At 37.9% G+C, this 16,957-nt stretch overlaps 1 protein-coding gene across 4 annotated transcripts; it reads right to left on the bottom strand.

The window, feature by feature from the left end:
* Window positions 1-597: 597 nt before the first annotated feature.
* Window positions 598-12,751, bottom strand: LOC136236953 (uncharacterized). Of its 4 annotated transcripts, XR_010692255.1 has the most exons (6): window positions 12,683-12,751; window positions 1,901-2,023; window positions 1,721-1,835; window positions 1,498-1,670; window positions 777-1,454; window positions 598-730 (listed from the first exon to the last, which is right to left on the bottom strand). XR_010692255.1 is itself a non-coding variant. In XM_066027186.1 (4 exons), the coding sequence occupies exons 1-4, from the start codon at window positions 1,916-1,918 to the stop codon at window positions 1,350-1,352; spliced, it is 411 nt and encodes a 136-aa protein (XP_065883258.1). In that variant the 5' UTR covers window positions 1,919-4,752; the 3' UTR covers window positions 690-1,349. The 4 variants fall into 4 exon arrangements, 1 of the variants encoding a protein (XP_065883258.1); XR_010692256.1 differs by lacking the exon at window positions 12,683-12,751 and having other exon boundaries at window positions 1,498-1,592; window positions 1,901-4,752; XR_010692254.1 differs by lacking the exon at window positions 12,683-12,751 and having other exon boundaries at window positions 1,901-4,752.
* Between the last annotated feature and the right edge of the window lie 4,206 nt (window positions 12,752-16,957).

Below are 16,957 nucleotides of genomic sequence, written 5' to 3' on the forward strand. Positions count from 1 at the left end.
ACTTTATTTTTTTAATAACTGATGTAATAATTCTTGTAGATCAAATAGATTAAATACTTGAATGTATTGTATAATAGTCATGTACACATGACCTAAATCAGTCATTACTCATCATCAGATGTCTCAGTCATGATTAGATCTGAAAAACAAACAAAAAAAAAACAAGCACAATTCTCTTATGTAGCTATGTGTAGATGATTACTTTAATTTCTTTAAGAAAACCTTTAGACTTCTAGCAGAGCATGTTGACCATCTTAGTCGCTCAGTATTCCCACTACCCATGATTCCCTTGCACACATACATATTATTATGGGGCATTCCCAAACTGCACATAGAAGAGAATCAAATTCATGAAAGTGTGTATGTATAAATATTGATTTACCTACGACCCATTTCATGAGCTACCACTATTGCTGTATGAGCTATGTTCTTGTTGTATTTAACTACACTACAGCTATATCGTCTCCTGCACATTCCACTTATATAAGCCAAACCTACACTGGAAGAATACTAAAATTTCCTGGGATCAGGAAACATGCAGTACAGGGCAGAATTTCCTATAGAATTTCCTGAAAAACCAGGAAATTCTGCCCTGTACTGCATATTTCCTGATCCAGGAAATTTTAGTATTCTTCCAGTGTTATAAGAGAGAAAATCATAAAACTGTACTTTAAGCCACAAAATCTGTATGCATATACCAAGTCTTCTAGGTGTTGTTAGTGTGTCTGGCCTGTAATGTACATTGTGATAATGCTACAATGGTACTAGGTTTGTACCTGACAAGGAGAATGGCATGGTCATGATTCCATGGGTAGATGATTGCTTAGCACAAAGTTTGAAAGGATTCCCTTAAAATCTCCCTAAAATTCATTTGTATACATTCATGTGCTAAAATATTAGTAACATGGCTTCAAATGTCATCTTTTTTACACCGGTTAAACGTATCTTGCTGCCAAGGGATGGCATTTTATACATTGCGGCCACCTGCACACGTATGACATACATTACACAATAATAACAAACAAATACTCAATACACACAGTGGACATGTCATGCTCTCATTTAGCTATATATAGTAAGGCCTGAACAAGAAATGCTTTGAACTAGAAAGTAATGGATGCTTGCATTACATTATTGCACAATGCAGTTACATGCTGAACAATGTTACTATCATATGATCTTAAGCCACTGTCAACATATAAACTAATAATTCAACTAGTGGAGAAATAGAATCAACTTGGCGTTTTTGTGTAAAGCTTTTATCTTCCCCATCAGTCCGGTCCACCACCGACCATTATCTTAGTACCTCTCCAAAAAGTTCATAACCTTGTTCACATTTGTATACATAGCTAAAAATATGCCTGATTTGTCTTTGCTGATATGGACACTTCCTCCTTGTATGTGTGTAATATTTGAACAGGATAATGGAAGATCATTATTTTTTCTGATGTATTCTGTTTAAACAGTATTAAAATATGTACATTGCAAACTACTAACCATTGAAAATACAAACTGGTGTACTACCACTCCAGCTTTCATTGGGTAAACAAGTTCTAACTCTGGGACCAAACAATTGATAACCAGTACTGCATCTATGAGTGAGGTGTTGTCCACTGTGATTAGCAACTCCATTCTCAATAGTGTAAATGGGACAAGGTATACTAACATTACTGAGTGACAACGTACATGTACATAATCATGCTTTGATAAGTGAACTAACTTTCATCATTTCCAAATGCAATGGCTGTTTGTTTCACTTTATGGACAATGTGACCATTACTGCCATTATCAGGGTCCACAGTGTACACATCATCATTGATTTCAATTGTTCCTTTCTGCAGATGCATGAATCAAAGTCATGATAGAAAAACTCTAAATCATTCTGTGTTGACAAACTCACCATTTTACCATCACACATAGTGACAGTAACATTTGAAGAAGGGTGGTTGATGACTTCTCCGGTGTAGAAGCAGTCTTTTAATTCCAACTGTTCTGCAGTCTTTATTTCATCACTGTCTGTTTCCTGTAAAATGAAACTAACAAAGACACATTAATTTTAGACACAAAAATGTACAACTAGAGTTCTGCTTTCCATTACTCAGTTTTATGGGACCTGCAAGGAGGCTACAGAAGCCTGTAAAGCAGGGAGTCAGAAACTTAATACTAAAAATTAGTTGAATAGGTGGCTGGTCACTGGAACTAAGATAATAAGTTATGATTAGCTTTGTCTGATATGCATGCCTGACAGTCAAAGGGCTGCAGGCCGAGGGCGTGAGTATCAGACAAAAATGTGAGTGCTCCATGTTACACATACAGAGCAGGCTGAATGCTACTTGATCAACTAGAGCTAGAATTGATTATGGTATTCAGAAAGCAGTCGTTTATATTACATTGCATCAGTTTTTTAAAACACCACTATGGCAATGAGCATGGTACTTTTGATTGTGGTATCAGTGGAGAAAAAACATTGTGGCACACTAGTAAGGTAAATTATATAATAGCCACCATTAACATCCGTCATCCATTGCCAAAACATACTACATGGCTTAACTCCACCCATGTATGGCCTCCTAAACAATATTTAACTATCTTCTTGCCACTCATTTCATCCAAATTGTCAACAAGAAACTGTATGCCAGTTCAGGCTAGCATTAAATGCTACAATCAAAGTTACACATATATATATATATAAATAAACATCACAGTTGTGCTAAATAATTAGCCTGGATAAGTGACTATATGCCTGGGATATATAGTCCTGCTGGAACCTTTGATCTGCTCATGTAGTGTTCTCCATTAGTTACTATTATAAATCAAGTGATCATGTTTATTGCCACTGTTAGGTGTGTATTGCTCATAAAATGGGACTAGGTATAGGACAAAGTTTTGCCTCTAAAATGGAATGATATATAGATTTAATGCAAATTTTTCAGTTGTGATTATATGTATCAACTTTCTGAGTAACTGTACAACTGTTAGGTATATGAAGCTGTATCGTGTGAACACCTGCTGCAGACTCTCATAAGTTCCTGCATATCTTATTTCATGTTTTAAGTTTGTCAGAGCTTCTGCTTTAATCAGAGTGTAGCGCTGATATAGAAAGTATGTTGTGTTAAGGATGCATTAAGAAAAAGCTTTCTCTATGTAGCTGCACCCTTGATGGTTGGTTTAGATATAATGCTGAGGTTAGAAAATGGCTTTGATATTTGGATAGTATGCAGATCTGTAGACACCTAGCCACAAACTTTTACAAAGAAAATTGCAACTTTGTGAGTTCCTAACAAAATGCTTTATAGTTACACAGCCCATCATCCAAATAACCAATACAAGCATTGCTAGTGGATAAATACCCCTCAGGAGTGATTTAAGTATAACCTCAGTTCTGCCTTAGCTGTTTGACCCTTGTGACAAGCTTTTTTGGAATGCATTCAAATACTCAAATATACTGGTTTAGTGTGTATTTGATTTGAACTTGGTACTGGATATACCCAGCTCACATGATGTAATGTCATCATAAATGACATTATAAAACATGTAGAGCTTGATTTGTGTAAAAATTATACATTTTGCTTGTTAGGAACATAAAAGTTATTATGTGAGTACTTTAATAGAGTATGTCATCTTTACCATGCAAAAGAGAATGTTACATGCAGTACTTGCATCTAACATGTGATACAGGTCATTTTATCAAACGTATGCATCAACACTGTAAGATTACCACCTGTTATTGCTGTACTACTTGAACACATCACTCTAATAGAGCAGTCAATAGTTCAGTAGAAGCTGCACAAAAGGATCCTAGTATGGAGATGTACAGATACCTACTGTGTGCTATAAAAATATCTAAAGCAAATTCTTAGAATAGCAATAATCAAACAAAAAGCTATGGAGTGCTAACTAGACTAACAGTAATGCGTGGCTGCAAATGTTACTGATAGAAAACTCCAAATATTTCTGTTGCTCACCGACAAGTTTTTTCTTTGTATCGTGACCTCCCAAATATCACTACATTAAATTTCCAATGCGATTCCAACAAACAAGATTTATAAATAATGAGTAAAATTCTGGTCTGTTTAATTGGTTAGTAATTAAACAAAAAGTGAGGTGAAAGTTTAGGATTATAAAATTGTATGGAATACTGTATAACATTCACAACTGAAATACCAGGCAGAAGTGGTAATGATATTGACTCTTATCACATGATACTACTATGGAAATGTACAAACTGGCTAAGGGCCACTTGAATTCTTCGACAAAAATTTGATTAAACCAGGCCAGGCTTCCACAGACACCCAGATTTGTGACTTTAAAATGACCATAAGTCAGTGTAGGAGTAGGCTATCACTTTCACTTGATATTTTGGTCTGTTACTACATATTTTAATAAAGAAATTTGCAAAAATTGTAGGACAACAGCATACTGAATATGTAGTCAAGTTACAAACAGTTAAAATCAAGGAATTGTAATTGGATATGTGTGGAAGCCTGGTTTTGTCAAATCTGATCATAACTGTAGTTGTTGTTTCATCATGGTGTCATTTATGGTGCTCTCTAATTTTCAATGCCTCAAGCTGTTGGTAGTTTTAGACTCCTGTGAAGGTTTGTACCAGGGGCTAGTGGTCTCTTTGTGGCGATATGTCCAGATTACTGTTTGAATGTGAATATTGTACAGGCAGACTAGCCGATCATGATGCACCCAGAGGGTAAAAACCCCAAGAGAAAAGTACACATGAGTATACAGTAATTACAACCATTATGGTATCTATATTACAATCATTATACTGTAAAAAATGAAGTGTGCTTTGCACACAAAAGTGTGCCCTGTGACACTAAAATAGCACACTTTGGTGATACAGAGCACACTTCATATTTTACAGTGATATGTCATTTACATTTGCTTTGATTATTTACAGAGTAAGTCTTCATGGATGATTTTGTAGAAAGGTTATCATTATAGACGTAAAATGATGTTGCAATGATGGCCAATCCAACATCACTGATATCTATGTTGCTCTGTCTTCTATCTGATATATATATATGCACTGGGCTGATCTTATCTTTTCTAACAGTTGATTGCATTTGTCTTCATAGGAGTTCCAAAAGTGATATGGGATGGCTTTAGACCAAGCTATTCGTGCCAAGTCTAGCAAATTGATTTCGTTGAAAATGCACAATACAAATGTAAACAAGTTGACTTAATATATACCATCTAGACTTCTCAAAAGCCTTTGATACCATTCCTCACCAAGATCTACTTAACCATTCGAGGTAATACCCTGTATTATACCCAGAAGTGATTTCTTCTTGGGTTACTCAAAAAGCACATTCTTTTTGATGCATGGAGAAGAATGTGATCTCATTAAAGAATACCACACGGAACCGTTCTGGGTCAATAATGTTTCTTCTATAATATTTCCTCAAATATCAAACAACATTTGCTAATAACTGGATTAAAGTTTCAGACTCTTTTAGTCTACAACACTGAGGATTTAGACAAACTGGTTGAATGGGCTAAACCTTGGCAGAGATGCAGTTCAGTTTGCAGAAGTGCACATGCATGAGTGTTGTATTAATTTAAGATCACTATCTATAACTCCTAGAACTACATACAGACTATAAGATTTTTGGTCATGTAGTAAAAATGAAATCTCAATAGCCATAAAAGCCCCAGTGTTAAAGCTTCTAGAGTAATTTTATTAAATTAATGTATAACTAAATGTTCTTCTGCTGTAAAGGCAACAGCATGCATGTGTTTTACTGGCTTTAGTGCACACTGAGGATTACTTGTTAATGACTCATAATGCATGAAGTGAAATATTGTTCCACGACTATTGTTGTTTTGCTCATGCAGCTTTTTTTGATCCTGTTTTGGTAATAATCTTTAAGAGGATTTGCTTTGCTTCAACTTGATCAATTAGTTTCATGATGGCCATCATGTTTTGTGTATGTCTTTGATACTACTCAGGTACTTCTCTCAATCATTGATGACCTCTATAGAGTCTTTGGTTGGATGGAGTACTGTATGTACTGTTTTTTTTTTCCCTCCTGGACTAGGTGAAATGCCCATTGGTACTGCCCATCAGGGGTGGATACAGAGTAAGAAACTGCCCCTCCCCGATTGTTAATCCTACAGCAATTAGAGCCATTCATAACACTTGAACATACTAAATAGTTATGATGTTCAACCAAGTGAAAGTAATTCAGTGATGGAGGGGAAACACAAGGTCACTGCCCATGTATACCAATCCTCAAGCCAAATAAAACATGTTAAACGTAAATGGACCACATATTCTAATAGAACAGTCAGCCACATGCAGTTATAAGCAATCCTCCAAGTTGAAGTGTTTCCCATGCACAACAATTTGCCCCCATGGCATGGTGCTGTAAATGCTGGCTATACAGAGAGCATTGTTTGTCCTTTGGATACCATAACTATACACAACCCATTGAACTCAACACATGTACACTGCAAACTACATATAGCTACCAATGGAAATCACCTCTGTCACTCACGCTATCTCCTTATGGAGTCTACATCAGGTCTCATCTTAAATTTTGTAGTGTATACATAGTTATATGTTTACTCATTTAATAATGATGGTTCTCTCTCTCATACATAATTATATCATGTTTATTGAAAACCACTCAGACTGAAGAAAGATATTTGTACAGTCAGCTATTCTGTGGCACAAAAACTTAACAGTAGCTAGTTACGATGTGTTGTGTACTACCCACCTCTATCCAAACCCAGAATCCAGTGGGTCCACCCTTGCCCAGCACTAGTGGTATTCATGATTCAGGTACTGGACAGCTGGCTACAAGCAATTCAGAATCCAGCAAGGCAATCCTTGGAGTGCAGATCAAGGCATGTAGTCTCATTGCTAGGTCACCTTTGGTTAGTCTGGGCATGAAACTAGGCTCACTGATGCTGCTGCACGTAAACCATGCTTCAAGCCTCCGGTCATCCCCTTAAGAGTCAAATTCCAGCCTCAGTTGGCACTGGGGGAGGGACGCCTTGGGGCTGTCTAAGCCCGTTCTGTTGTTTTAGTTCTGTAGGTGTAGGTATAGGCAAAGCCCTTTGCTTTATAGTGTGGTGGATGGGTGTGCCCAGCCATTAGGACTGGTGGCCCGGTTCTTCAAGTTCTATTCTTAAAAAAAAGAAGAAAAAAAACTAGCTATGCTTCACGATCCGACAATGTAACCTGATGCATGCATGCACTCTATAATATGGTGTTTACCGTAGTACTAATGTTCATACTCACACTACCATATCTTCAAACTGTGGATACCAATTCTGGACTGTCCAGTCGGAATGGATAACAAGGGACTAGGGAGAGGATGTTTCCATAACCTAATACTAGAATATTTTCATATACTAATGTGTCTAAATGATTCCCACATCCTCAGCTTTCATTCAACACCCTATCACCTGTGGCTTTCTTGTCTACCCAGTCATCCATGTCACTGTTGTCTTCCCTGTCACCTGTGACTACTCTGTCACCTGTGTCTTTCTCGTCTACCCTGTCACCCGTGTCTACTCTGTCACCTGTGTCACTTTTGTCTACCCTGTCACCTGTGTCTACCCTGTTACCTGTGTCTTTCTTGTCTACTCTGTCACCTGTGTCTTTCTTGTCTACTCTGTCACCTGTGTCTTCCTTGTCTACCCTGTCACCTGTGTCTACCCTGCCTATACAATGTCACCCATGTCTTGCTTGTCACCTGTGTCTGCCCTGTCTACACTGTCACCTGTGTGTCACCTGTGTCTTTCTTGTCTACTCTGTAACCTGTGTATTTTTTGTCAACCATGTCACCTGTGTCTTTCTTGTCTACTCTGTCACCTGTGTCTCTACCCTGTCACCTGTGTCTTCCTTGTCTACTCTGTCACCCATGTCTTGTCTACCCTATCACCTGTGTCATCTACACTGTCACCTGTATCTTTCCTGTCTACTCTGTCACCCATGTCTTTCTTGCTTTCTTGTCTACTTCGACCTGGATTTTTCCTTTCTCCATGTGTATTCCCTGTCACTCACATCATCCATGTCACATCATCTCTCATCTCACATCATCATTTCATCCCTTCAGCTTGCTATTTCCTTAAATTACTTCCAGGTTGCAGTCATTTCTCTCAAATTGTTTCAAGGTGACTGTAGACAGGGAAGACACAGGTGACAGGGTAAGCAAGGAAGACACAGGTGACAGACAAGAAAGACACAGATGACATAGTAAAAAAGAAAGACACAGGTGACAGAGTAGACAAGAAAGACACAAGTGACAGTGTAGGCGGGGTAGACACAGGTGACAGGGTAGACAAAAGTGACACAGGTGACAGAGTAGACAAGGGTGACAGGGTAGACGAGAAAGACACAGGTGACAGGATAGACAAGGAAGACAAGAAAAACTCAGGTGACAGAGTAGTCACAGGTGCCAGGGAAGGAAAGACACAGATGACAGAGTAGTCACAGGTGACAGGGAAGACAACAGATGACTGGGTAGACAGCGTAGACAAGAAAGCCACAGGTGACAGGGTGCTGAATGAAAGCTGAGGATGTGGGCATCATTTAGACACAGTAGTATATGAAAATATCCTAGTTTTAGGTTATAGAAACATCCTCTCCCTAGTCACTTGTGCTTCCACTGGGTAGTGGTAAAACCAGGAACGGAGAAATAGGCAAAACGGGAAACGAGAAATGGATGGAAATGGAATTCCTTCGCTGTACAACACTCTTCATTATTTTGTAATTGAAGGGGTAGCAGACCACAGATTTTCTCACGACTTTGGTGGCTGATTTAAGTAGGAGTGACTGCTGTATTAGAGTGTTGTACAACTCAATTGCTAAAAAATCATAAGCATAGCTATAACTGTACTAACAGAATGGCAATTGTATAATGTCTTGGTCAAATTTCTGATGGTGGATATAATGCAGATCATCCTGGTGGTATCAGTGGCTTATACGTGACTGCTCTAATTATAGTCGGCTAGAAAATGCACTACCGCTATATGACATTAAGGATCCAGGCTGGCATGTATAGCTACCACTATTAAAATTCTCAAAAGCTCGTAATGATGTTAAACTTGTACTAATATTCTGATCATCCTGTGATACAGCAGTCAATTAATTCAACTTAAGCTGCTGATACTGCCAAAGATACCACCAGGATGATATGCATTATCCACCATCAGAAATTTGACTATTAATATAATTACTGTGTAAAAGAATTTACAAACACAGATAATCATACAGGGGGTGCGAGGGATATAGGTAGAGTTCAAGTTCTTGCATAAAATCATCAACATCATTATTGATTGAGGTAGATTATTCCATCATTTTATTGCTAAAGGCAAGAAAGAATGTAAATATGTTTCACTTCTATAGTTGGTGGACTCATAGCATTATGACGAGAGTGATCGCAAGTACTTGAGGTTAAGGGAGTTAGAGTAATTGATCATGATGAGACTTCAACAAGACCGTGAATCAATTTAAAGAGCATAATTAAGTAGCTTAAGACATTTTCTTCTTTTGTGCCAGGTGGTCCAGCATGCTGGTTACACTACTGAATTGAGAAAAGTCATTAATAATGAAATAAGCTGCACTCCTCTGGACTTTATCTAATTGATAGATTTGATATTGTACCAAGACATTATACAAATGCCATTCTGTTAGTACAGTTGTGTGCTTATCTTATGATTTTTTATTAGCAATTGAGTTGCAAAATACTCTAATACAGCAGTCACTCCTAGCCACCAAAGTCGTGAGAAAATCTGTTGTCTGCTACCACTTCAATTCAACTTCATACAATCTCTTTGGGTGATGTCATTCTTGGCTGTTTTTACCGCCCTCCACACTTACCATCTTCAGTATTGGATAATCTAAGAGACTCTCTGCAACACATTAGATCACAGTTTCCAGGTGCGAAAATAATCCTTGGTGGTGACTTTAACTGCCCTGGTATTGACTGGTCTACTGGAACTCTTTTTGAATCATACATATCACCCACACTAAGAGACACCCTTATCACAACAATGGATGATTTTCTGATGCAGCAAGTTGTGACATTCCCTACTAGAGGTACCAACATACTAGATCTTTGCTTTACTACAGATCCTGATCTGGTTCAATCCTGCCAACTTTTTCCTGGTGTAAGCAACCATGACATAGTGTTGTTAAAATTTCAACTTCAAACTATTCCTCCTAAGAATAACAGAAGAAAAACCTACCTTTACTGCTAAAAAGGGCAAATCGGGATGCCATACGTGAAAACATTGTTACCATCTCGGATCAGTATTTTCTACAAAATCAAAACACTACAAAAACTGTTGAAGAAAACTGGTCTTTCTTTCACACTCACATTACAAAATTAATTGATGAACACATTTCTAGTAAATATGTATCTAACAAAACCAATCGTCCCTGGATGTCAGCTTCTCTAAGGAGACTCATCAGAAAAAAGCAACAGCTCTATAATGCTGCAAAACGTTACAACAGTAGTACTAAATGGAGGGAATACAATAACATTCATCAAAAAGTGCCCAATCAAATGAGACAGCAGCACACTAACTATCTTTCCAATGCCTTATTTTCTGATGATACGAATGGTGAAAAGCTCTTCTGGAGATACATTAAAAATCAGAAGAAGAACAATATAACCATTACTAGTCTTAAATCCCAAGCTGGGAGTTTATAGTCTTTGACTCTCAACAAAAATCAGAAGTACTCAATCATCAATTCCAAACTGTGTTTACTACTGAAGACTTAACAAATTTCCCACACAAAGGGCCATCCCACTATCCACAAATTGATGACATTGAGATTACTACCTCAGGTGTATGTAAGTTACTATCAGATTGTAATCCACACAAATCAGCTGGTCCTGACAATATCCATTCATGCTTTCTGAAGAACACTGCCAATGAAATAGCACCTATGTTAACACACTTGTTTCAATCCTCACTAAGTACTGGAATCATACCATCTGTGTGGAAACAAGCCTATGTCACACCTGTATACAAAGCAGGATCAAGAAATGATGCCAGAAATTATCGTCCTATTTCTTTAACATCCATAATCTGCAAAACTTTAGAGCATATAATATGTAGTCATGTAATGAATCATCTTGATACCCATGATATTTTATTGAAACATCAGTACAGTTTCAGATCTAGACGCTCGTGTGAAACACAACTCCCAACTATTATTGACGATTTTGCTAAGGCCATAAATGACAAAAAACAAGTTGACACCTGCATGCTTGATTTTTCCAAAGCCTTTGACAAGGTACCCCACCAACGACTCCTGCATAAACTTGAGTTCTATGGTATTACTGGTGACACTTTATCATGACTTACAGCTTTCTTATCAGATCGTTCTCAACAAGTAACTATAAATGGTGCATTATCTTCCCCATGCAAGGTCAATTCTGGAGTACCTCAAGGGTCTGTTCTTGGCCCAACACTTTTCCTTGTGTACATCAATGACATAGCTGATAGTATACAAAGCCAACTTCGTCTATTTGCAGATGACTGTATAATATATAGAACCATAAACACTCCCGAAGACCATACAGCATTACAACAAGACTTAAACCAGCTATCCAAGTGGGCTACAACCTGGCAAATGGAATTTAATATATCCAAATGTAACATTTTACGAATATCACAAGGCGTAGCTACACCCGGGCTGACACGGGCTTAAGCCCTGGTAAGTAAACATAAAGCCCGGGTAACTGAGGACAAAGCCCTAGTAAGGCCACTACAATGAGATAACTTGTTTCTCATCAACTTTTCATAGAGTAACACATGCGGGCGGGTGGATTATCTCATTATCTCATTATTGCACAAGCCATAGCTATAAATTGCAGGATGTATGTATTTGTACAAAACCAATATAATAATCCTTTATTTTAGGATATTGGCAGGGTGCACATCAAGCACTGGTGCACACTGAGGGTAAAACTCCGAGTTCACATAAGCTTCAACTTCAGTAACAAAGTTTTCAATTCCTTTATGAGAATTCCTCCAGTCTTGCATGGGGTCATGTACCATACCCCAGTACAGCAACAGCAGCAGCAGCAGCAGCAGCAGCAGCGGCAGCAGCAACAGCAGCAGCAACAGCAGCAGCAACAGCAGCAGCAGCAGTAGTAAACAACAACAGTGTTAGCACATGTAGGCTGATCAGTCTTATCAGGGGGAGGGCTGTGCAAGCTTGTGGCAGAGGTAGCAGCACTAAAGCTACTATGACTCTTAGATACTATGGCCCTGCACATAAGGTATGCAGGTCACGGTACCAATGCTAGTGTACACTGTAGCACTCACTGTTGATGCCTTGGTGGTTGTTGATGCTCCAGAAAGCACTCTAATCAACCCAGAAATAAAAATAAAAAAATTTTATATTAAATGGTGTATCTGTATCTCAAAGGAATTGCAGTTCTCCATGGAAATAGTGCTTTTCTACGTGATAAATCCACTACCACAACACTCAAGAAAGCCATGCTGCAATCTCATGCAATAATGAGTACGCATGGGCAAAAGAAAATTTTGTTGCGGGCGGTTGATGAGAAACAAGTTATCTCATTGTAGTGGCCTTAACTAAGCTGTGGCCTATATCTAGCTATATGATTGTATATACCGTATATTATGGATAAAGTTAAAACTGAGTCTTATTTACAACATAATTGACAGTACTTACACTCCCAGTTGTTACTTATACTCTATTGCAGCTCATTTGGTTGGGTCCAACCGTTGAGGTGGAGTCTGGGACGTAAATTAAACCCACAATCGTATATTACAACCATATTCACGTGAGTTGATGATGTCAAAACATGGATCGTCAAGCCGAACTTTAGCTGTAGGCCAGCTAACCCTTTTTGACTGCCAGAACAAAAGAAGGAAGAGCACCAATAACGAAGCTAGTAATGAATGTGTCGATCTGATAAATGGCACGACTAGCAGTAGTATTTGCGTGGCAGCTGCAGCTAACAGCTGCAATGCAACAACTGACAGTCCACGTGAGAGACGCACTGTACAACGTGAGTCTGACTCGTGTCCTTTGGCACTATACAATGAGCGGGCAGTTGAGACAGCAGGAAGCCAAGCTACTGAAGTGGACGCTGATCTGGTGACTGAAGAATTCGAGCTTGATTTTCCCAATGAGACCCATGAGAACAATTCAGATACTGAGTCTGAGGCACCTGGTTAGTTATGAACTTATGAATAAGCTAACTGCTGAATGGGTAATATAATTTTTATTATCATGTGAGTATCAAAATAACTGATGAATTATCTATTTTGCAGTTTATCCAATCACTGTGTCACAAAAGCTACCAATCTCTGGTCCACCATCTGACATAAGTTCAAGTCCAGATCACTGTCCTGTGCAACCAAGTCCATCAACGTTTCGCTACCCTACAAAAAAGATGGGAAAGCAAAATCGATCATTCAATCCAAAGTGATTTACCACTCACAGCTGGTTGGAATATTCAGTGGAAAGAGATGCTGCCTTCTGCTTTGCTTGTCGTCACTTTAATGTCAAAGGAGGAAAAAATGGAGATGTATTCACAAAAGATGGCTTCAGTGATTGGAAACATGCGCCTGGTAAGAGTAAGGCTGGAATTTTAGAAGGTCATGCAAAATGTCTGACCCACACTTTAGCCATGCAGTCATGGAATGATTATAATAAAAATTAAAAGCTTGGGAAATTAATCTGCAATCACTTTGATTCAACTAGAAATAGACAAATTTATAACAATAGGCATTACTTAAAAAGTTTTGCAGAAACACTGTTCCTGACTGGCCGCCTTGAGATTGCCCTTCGGGGGCATGATGAATCTGAAAGCTCACTTAACAAAGGTAATTTTCTTGAAATATTTTCTATAATTGCCAAACACAATCCAATCGTCCAAGAGCGCATTGATAAAGGACCAAAAATGCCACTTACTTATCCCCAGACATTCAGAATTCAATATTGAAGATAATGGGCAAAATGATCAGAGATAGAATCTCTGCTGAAGTGCGTCTGTCTGGCTTTTTCTCATTGATGGCTGATGAGACAAAAGATGTCAGTAAACAAGAACAGCTATCTATAGTTGTGAGATATGTAGATAGAGAGGGAATTATCAATGAAAGATTCCTTACATTTGTTCAGGCTGCAAGTATTAATGCTGAGAGCTTATCTACATATATTATACAGGCTTTGGAAGAGCATAAGATAGATCCATCTATGATGGTGTCACAAGGATACGATGGTGCATCTGTAATGAGCGGGCACTGCACTGGTGTGCAGAAGCGAATTAAGGACAGATATCCTAGTGCCATATACATTCACTGTTATGCACACGTACTTAATCTTGTGCTTGTGGACTGTTCAAAAAATGTTCAGCTAGCTCATGATTTTTTTTGCCTCCTTGAGTCTTGTACGTTTTTATGTCTGCATTAAAAGCACATACAACCTTTGTAGCAACACAGAAAAGATTGCATCCAGATAAGCCTACACGTGAGTTGCAAAGACTAAGTGATACACGCTGGGCATGTAGACATGTTGCTGTAAATGCTATTTGTTGCACGTTTGATTCATTGATTTCAACACTCGAAGAAATTACAGAGGGGTCTGACCGAACAAAAGCTGTTGAAGCCAATGGTTTGCTTTTACAGATTAAAGATTTTAAATTTTTGATATCTTTGATTATTTTTGATCGAGTTTTAATTTGTACAAAAAGCCTGTCTGATAGTATGCAAAGCACACAGATTGATTTGAGTAAAGCTGCAAATTTAGTTGCAGCTACTGAATCTACCTTGCAGCATTTCCGCACAGATACTGAATGGGAAAAGTTGTTTACTATGCAAAATCAGTAGCCGAAGCTAACAGCATTGATATCAATGATCCAGTGCAGCCACACAGACAGAGAAAAACACCTCGTCGTTTTGATGATGGAATTGTGTACCAATCAATAGGAGCTAGAGATACACTGTCAACTAGTCAAAATTACAAGGTTATTCTGTATTTTTCTGTTTTAGATTCTCTCTTACTGGAACTCAGGGATCAGTTTAGTCACAAAAACATCAAACTCATGAAGGCAATCTCCTCAAGCAACCCACAATCAAATACATTTTTGGATGCATCCACCCTGAAGCCTCTTGCTATTGGGTATAACTTAGACTATGACAGCTTGTCTATGGAGGCTACTTTAGCAAAAAAAACCTTAGCTAACTATGAACTGGAAAATGTTCGTGATGTTTTTCTGGAATTGCTTCCATTGAAGAGTGCATTTCCAACTTTGATTAAGGCTGTTTAAATATCCATGACCATGGTGGTCAGCACTGCTCACTGCGAAAGGTCCTTCTCTGCTCTTAAGAGAATTAAAACATACTTGAGGGCATCTATGGGTGAGGAAAGGTTGAAGAACCTTAGTATTCTTGCCATTGAGAAGAAGCTTGCAAGTGAACTCTCTCTTGATGATGTTGTTGATTGCTTTGCTTCTAAAGACAAAAACACAAGGATTGTATTAAAATAACTACTGCATGTATAATACATTCAGCTATAGTTGGTTGTATTTTTATAAAATTAGCACAAGTTCATGAAGGCAGTTCTAAAATTAGCTACACACATGTATATGTCAGTGCACTTTAACTCACTTCTTGTTTTGATTTATTTCAGCTATAGTTACTATGATAGTCTACATCGAGTAATCTTAGTCATTCACCCGACCCCTGTATACATGCAGTGTACACTACACTATAGCTGCTGTAAGCATGAATTCATTTACTGTATTGTAAACTATTGTATATTTACTATAAACTAATAATACTATAATAGTGACTAGCATGATAGGTCACAAAATTAATTAATGCATTTTAGACATTTTTGTAGCTGTTACATAGATCACATACTTTGTAAATGCTATTGAATAGTATTGATGCCACTACAAATATCTCAATTATACTAGCTAAATTATCTACATACTCTGCACTCCAAAATTCCATCCCAAGTGAGTGATTTTTAATGCAAATTGCATCTGAGAGCACCTAAAATCTCAAAATTTCCTGGGGGGGCATGCCCCCAGACCCCCTTAGATAGCTCATGGTTCGCATTTCGCTGAGTGTGCTTCGCACACTGTAAAGAGCTACCACAAGTTATTAATAGATTCAGGTTTGACAGGTTAGCCCTGGTAAGCATAAAGGGCTGGCTACGCCACTGCTTGAGTTTCATACATTGTATAGGTGTAGTTACTTGTAGTGTGGAGTCCACACTACAAGTAACTACACCTATACAATGTATGAAACTCAACTAAAGTCAGTGAAAGAACAAAAATATCTTGGAGTGTGGATCAATGAAAAACTGTCATGGCAAACTCACATCCTGTATACTTGTAACAAAGCAAATTGAACATTGGGATTCCTACAAAGAAATCTAAGAACCTGCCCTACTTACTTGAAAGAACAAGCATACAAACAACTTGTGCTTCCACTACTTGAATATTGTGCTCCTATTTGGGACCCTCACGATCAAACAGACATCAACAAACTAGAGTCAGTACAATGCAGAGCAGCAAGATTTATTCTCAATAAACCATGGAATAATAATTTGGACAGTGTAACTGTGATGCTAAATGATTTGAAATGGCCAACCCTCCAAAGTCATCGTAAATATCTTAGATTGATCATACTATTTAAAATTGTAAATCATCTCCAATTAATACCTGAACAATATTTACCCTCGCCCGCAAGACTGACATCAACTAGATCAAATCATCCTTGTAAATTTTGCGACCGGTTCAAACCTCTTGTGATTCTTACAAATTCTCATTCTTCCCACCTGAATGGAACAGCCTCAAAATCAATAACATTAATAACCTATCCCTTGCAGATTTTAAACTTGTATTAACTAATAACTAACTTAATTTTTGTATTAGCGTTTTACCCCTTTAGGGGCTTTGCTAATTAGCTAATAAAAATGAAAAATGAAAAA

The sequence above is a fragment of the Dysidea avara genome, chromosome 10, assembly GCF_963678975.1.
Source record: "Dysidea avara chromosome 10, odDysAvar1.4, whole genome shotgun sequence".
Taxonomy (NCBI): domain Eukaryota; kingdom Metazoa; phylum Porifera; class Demospongiae; order Dictyoceratida; family Dysideidae; genus Dysidea; species Dysidea avara.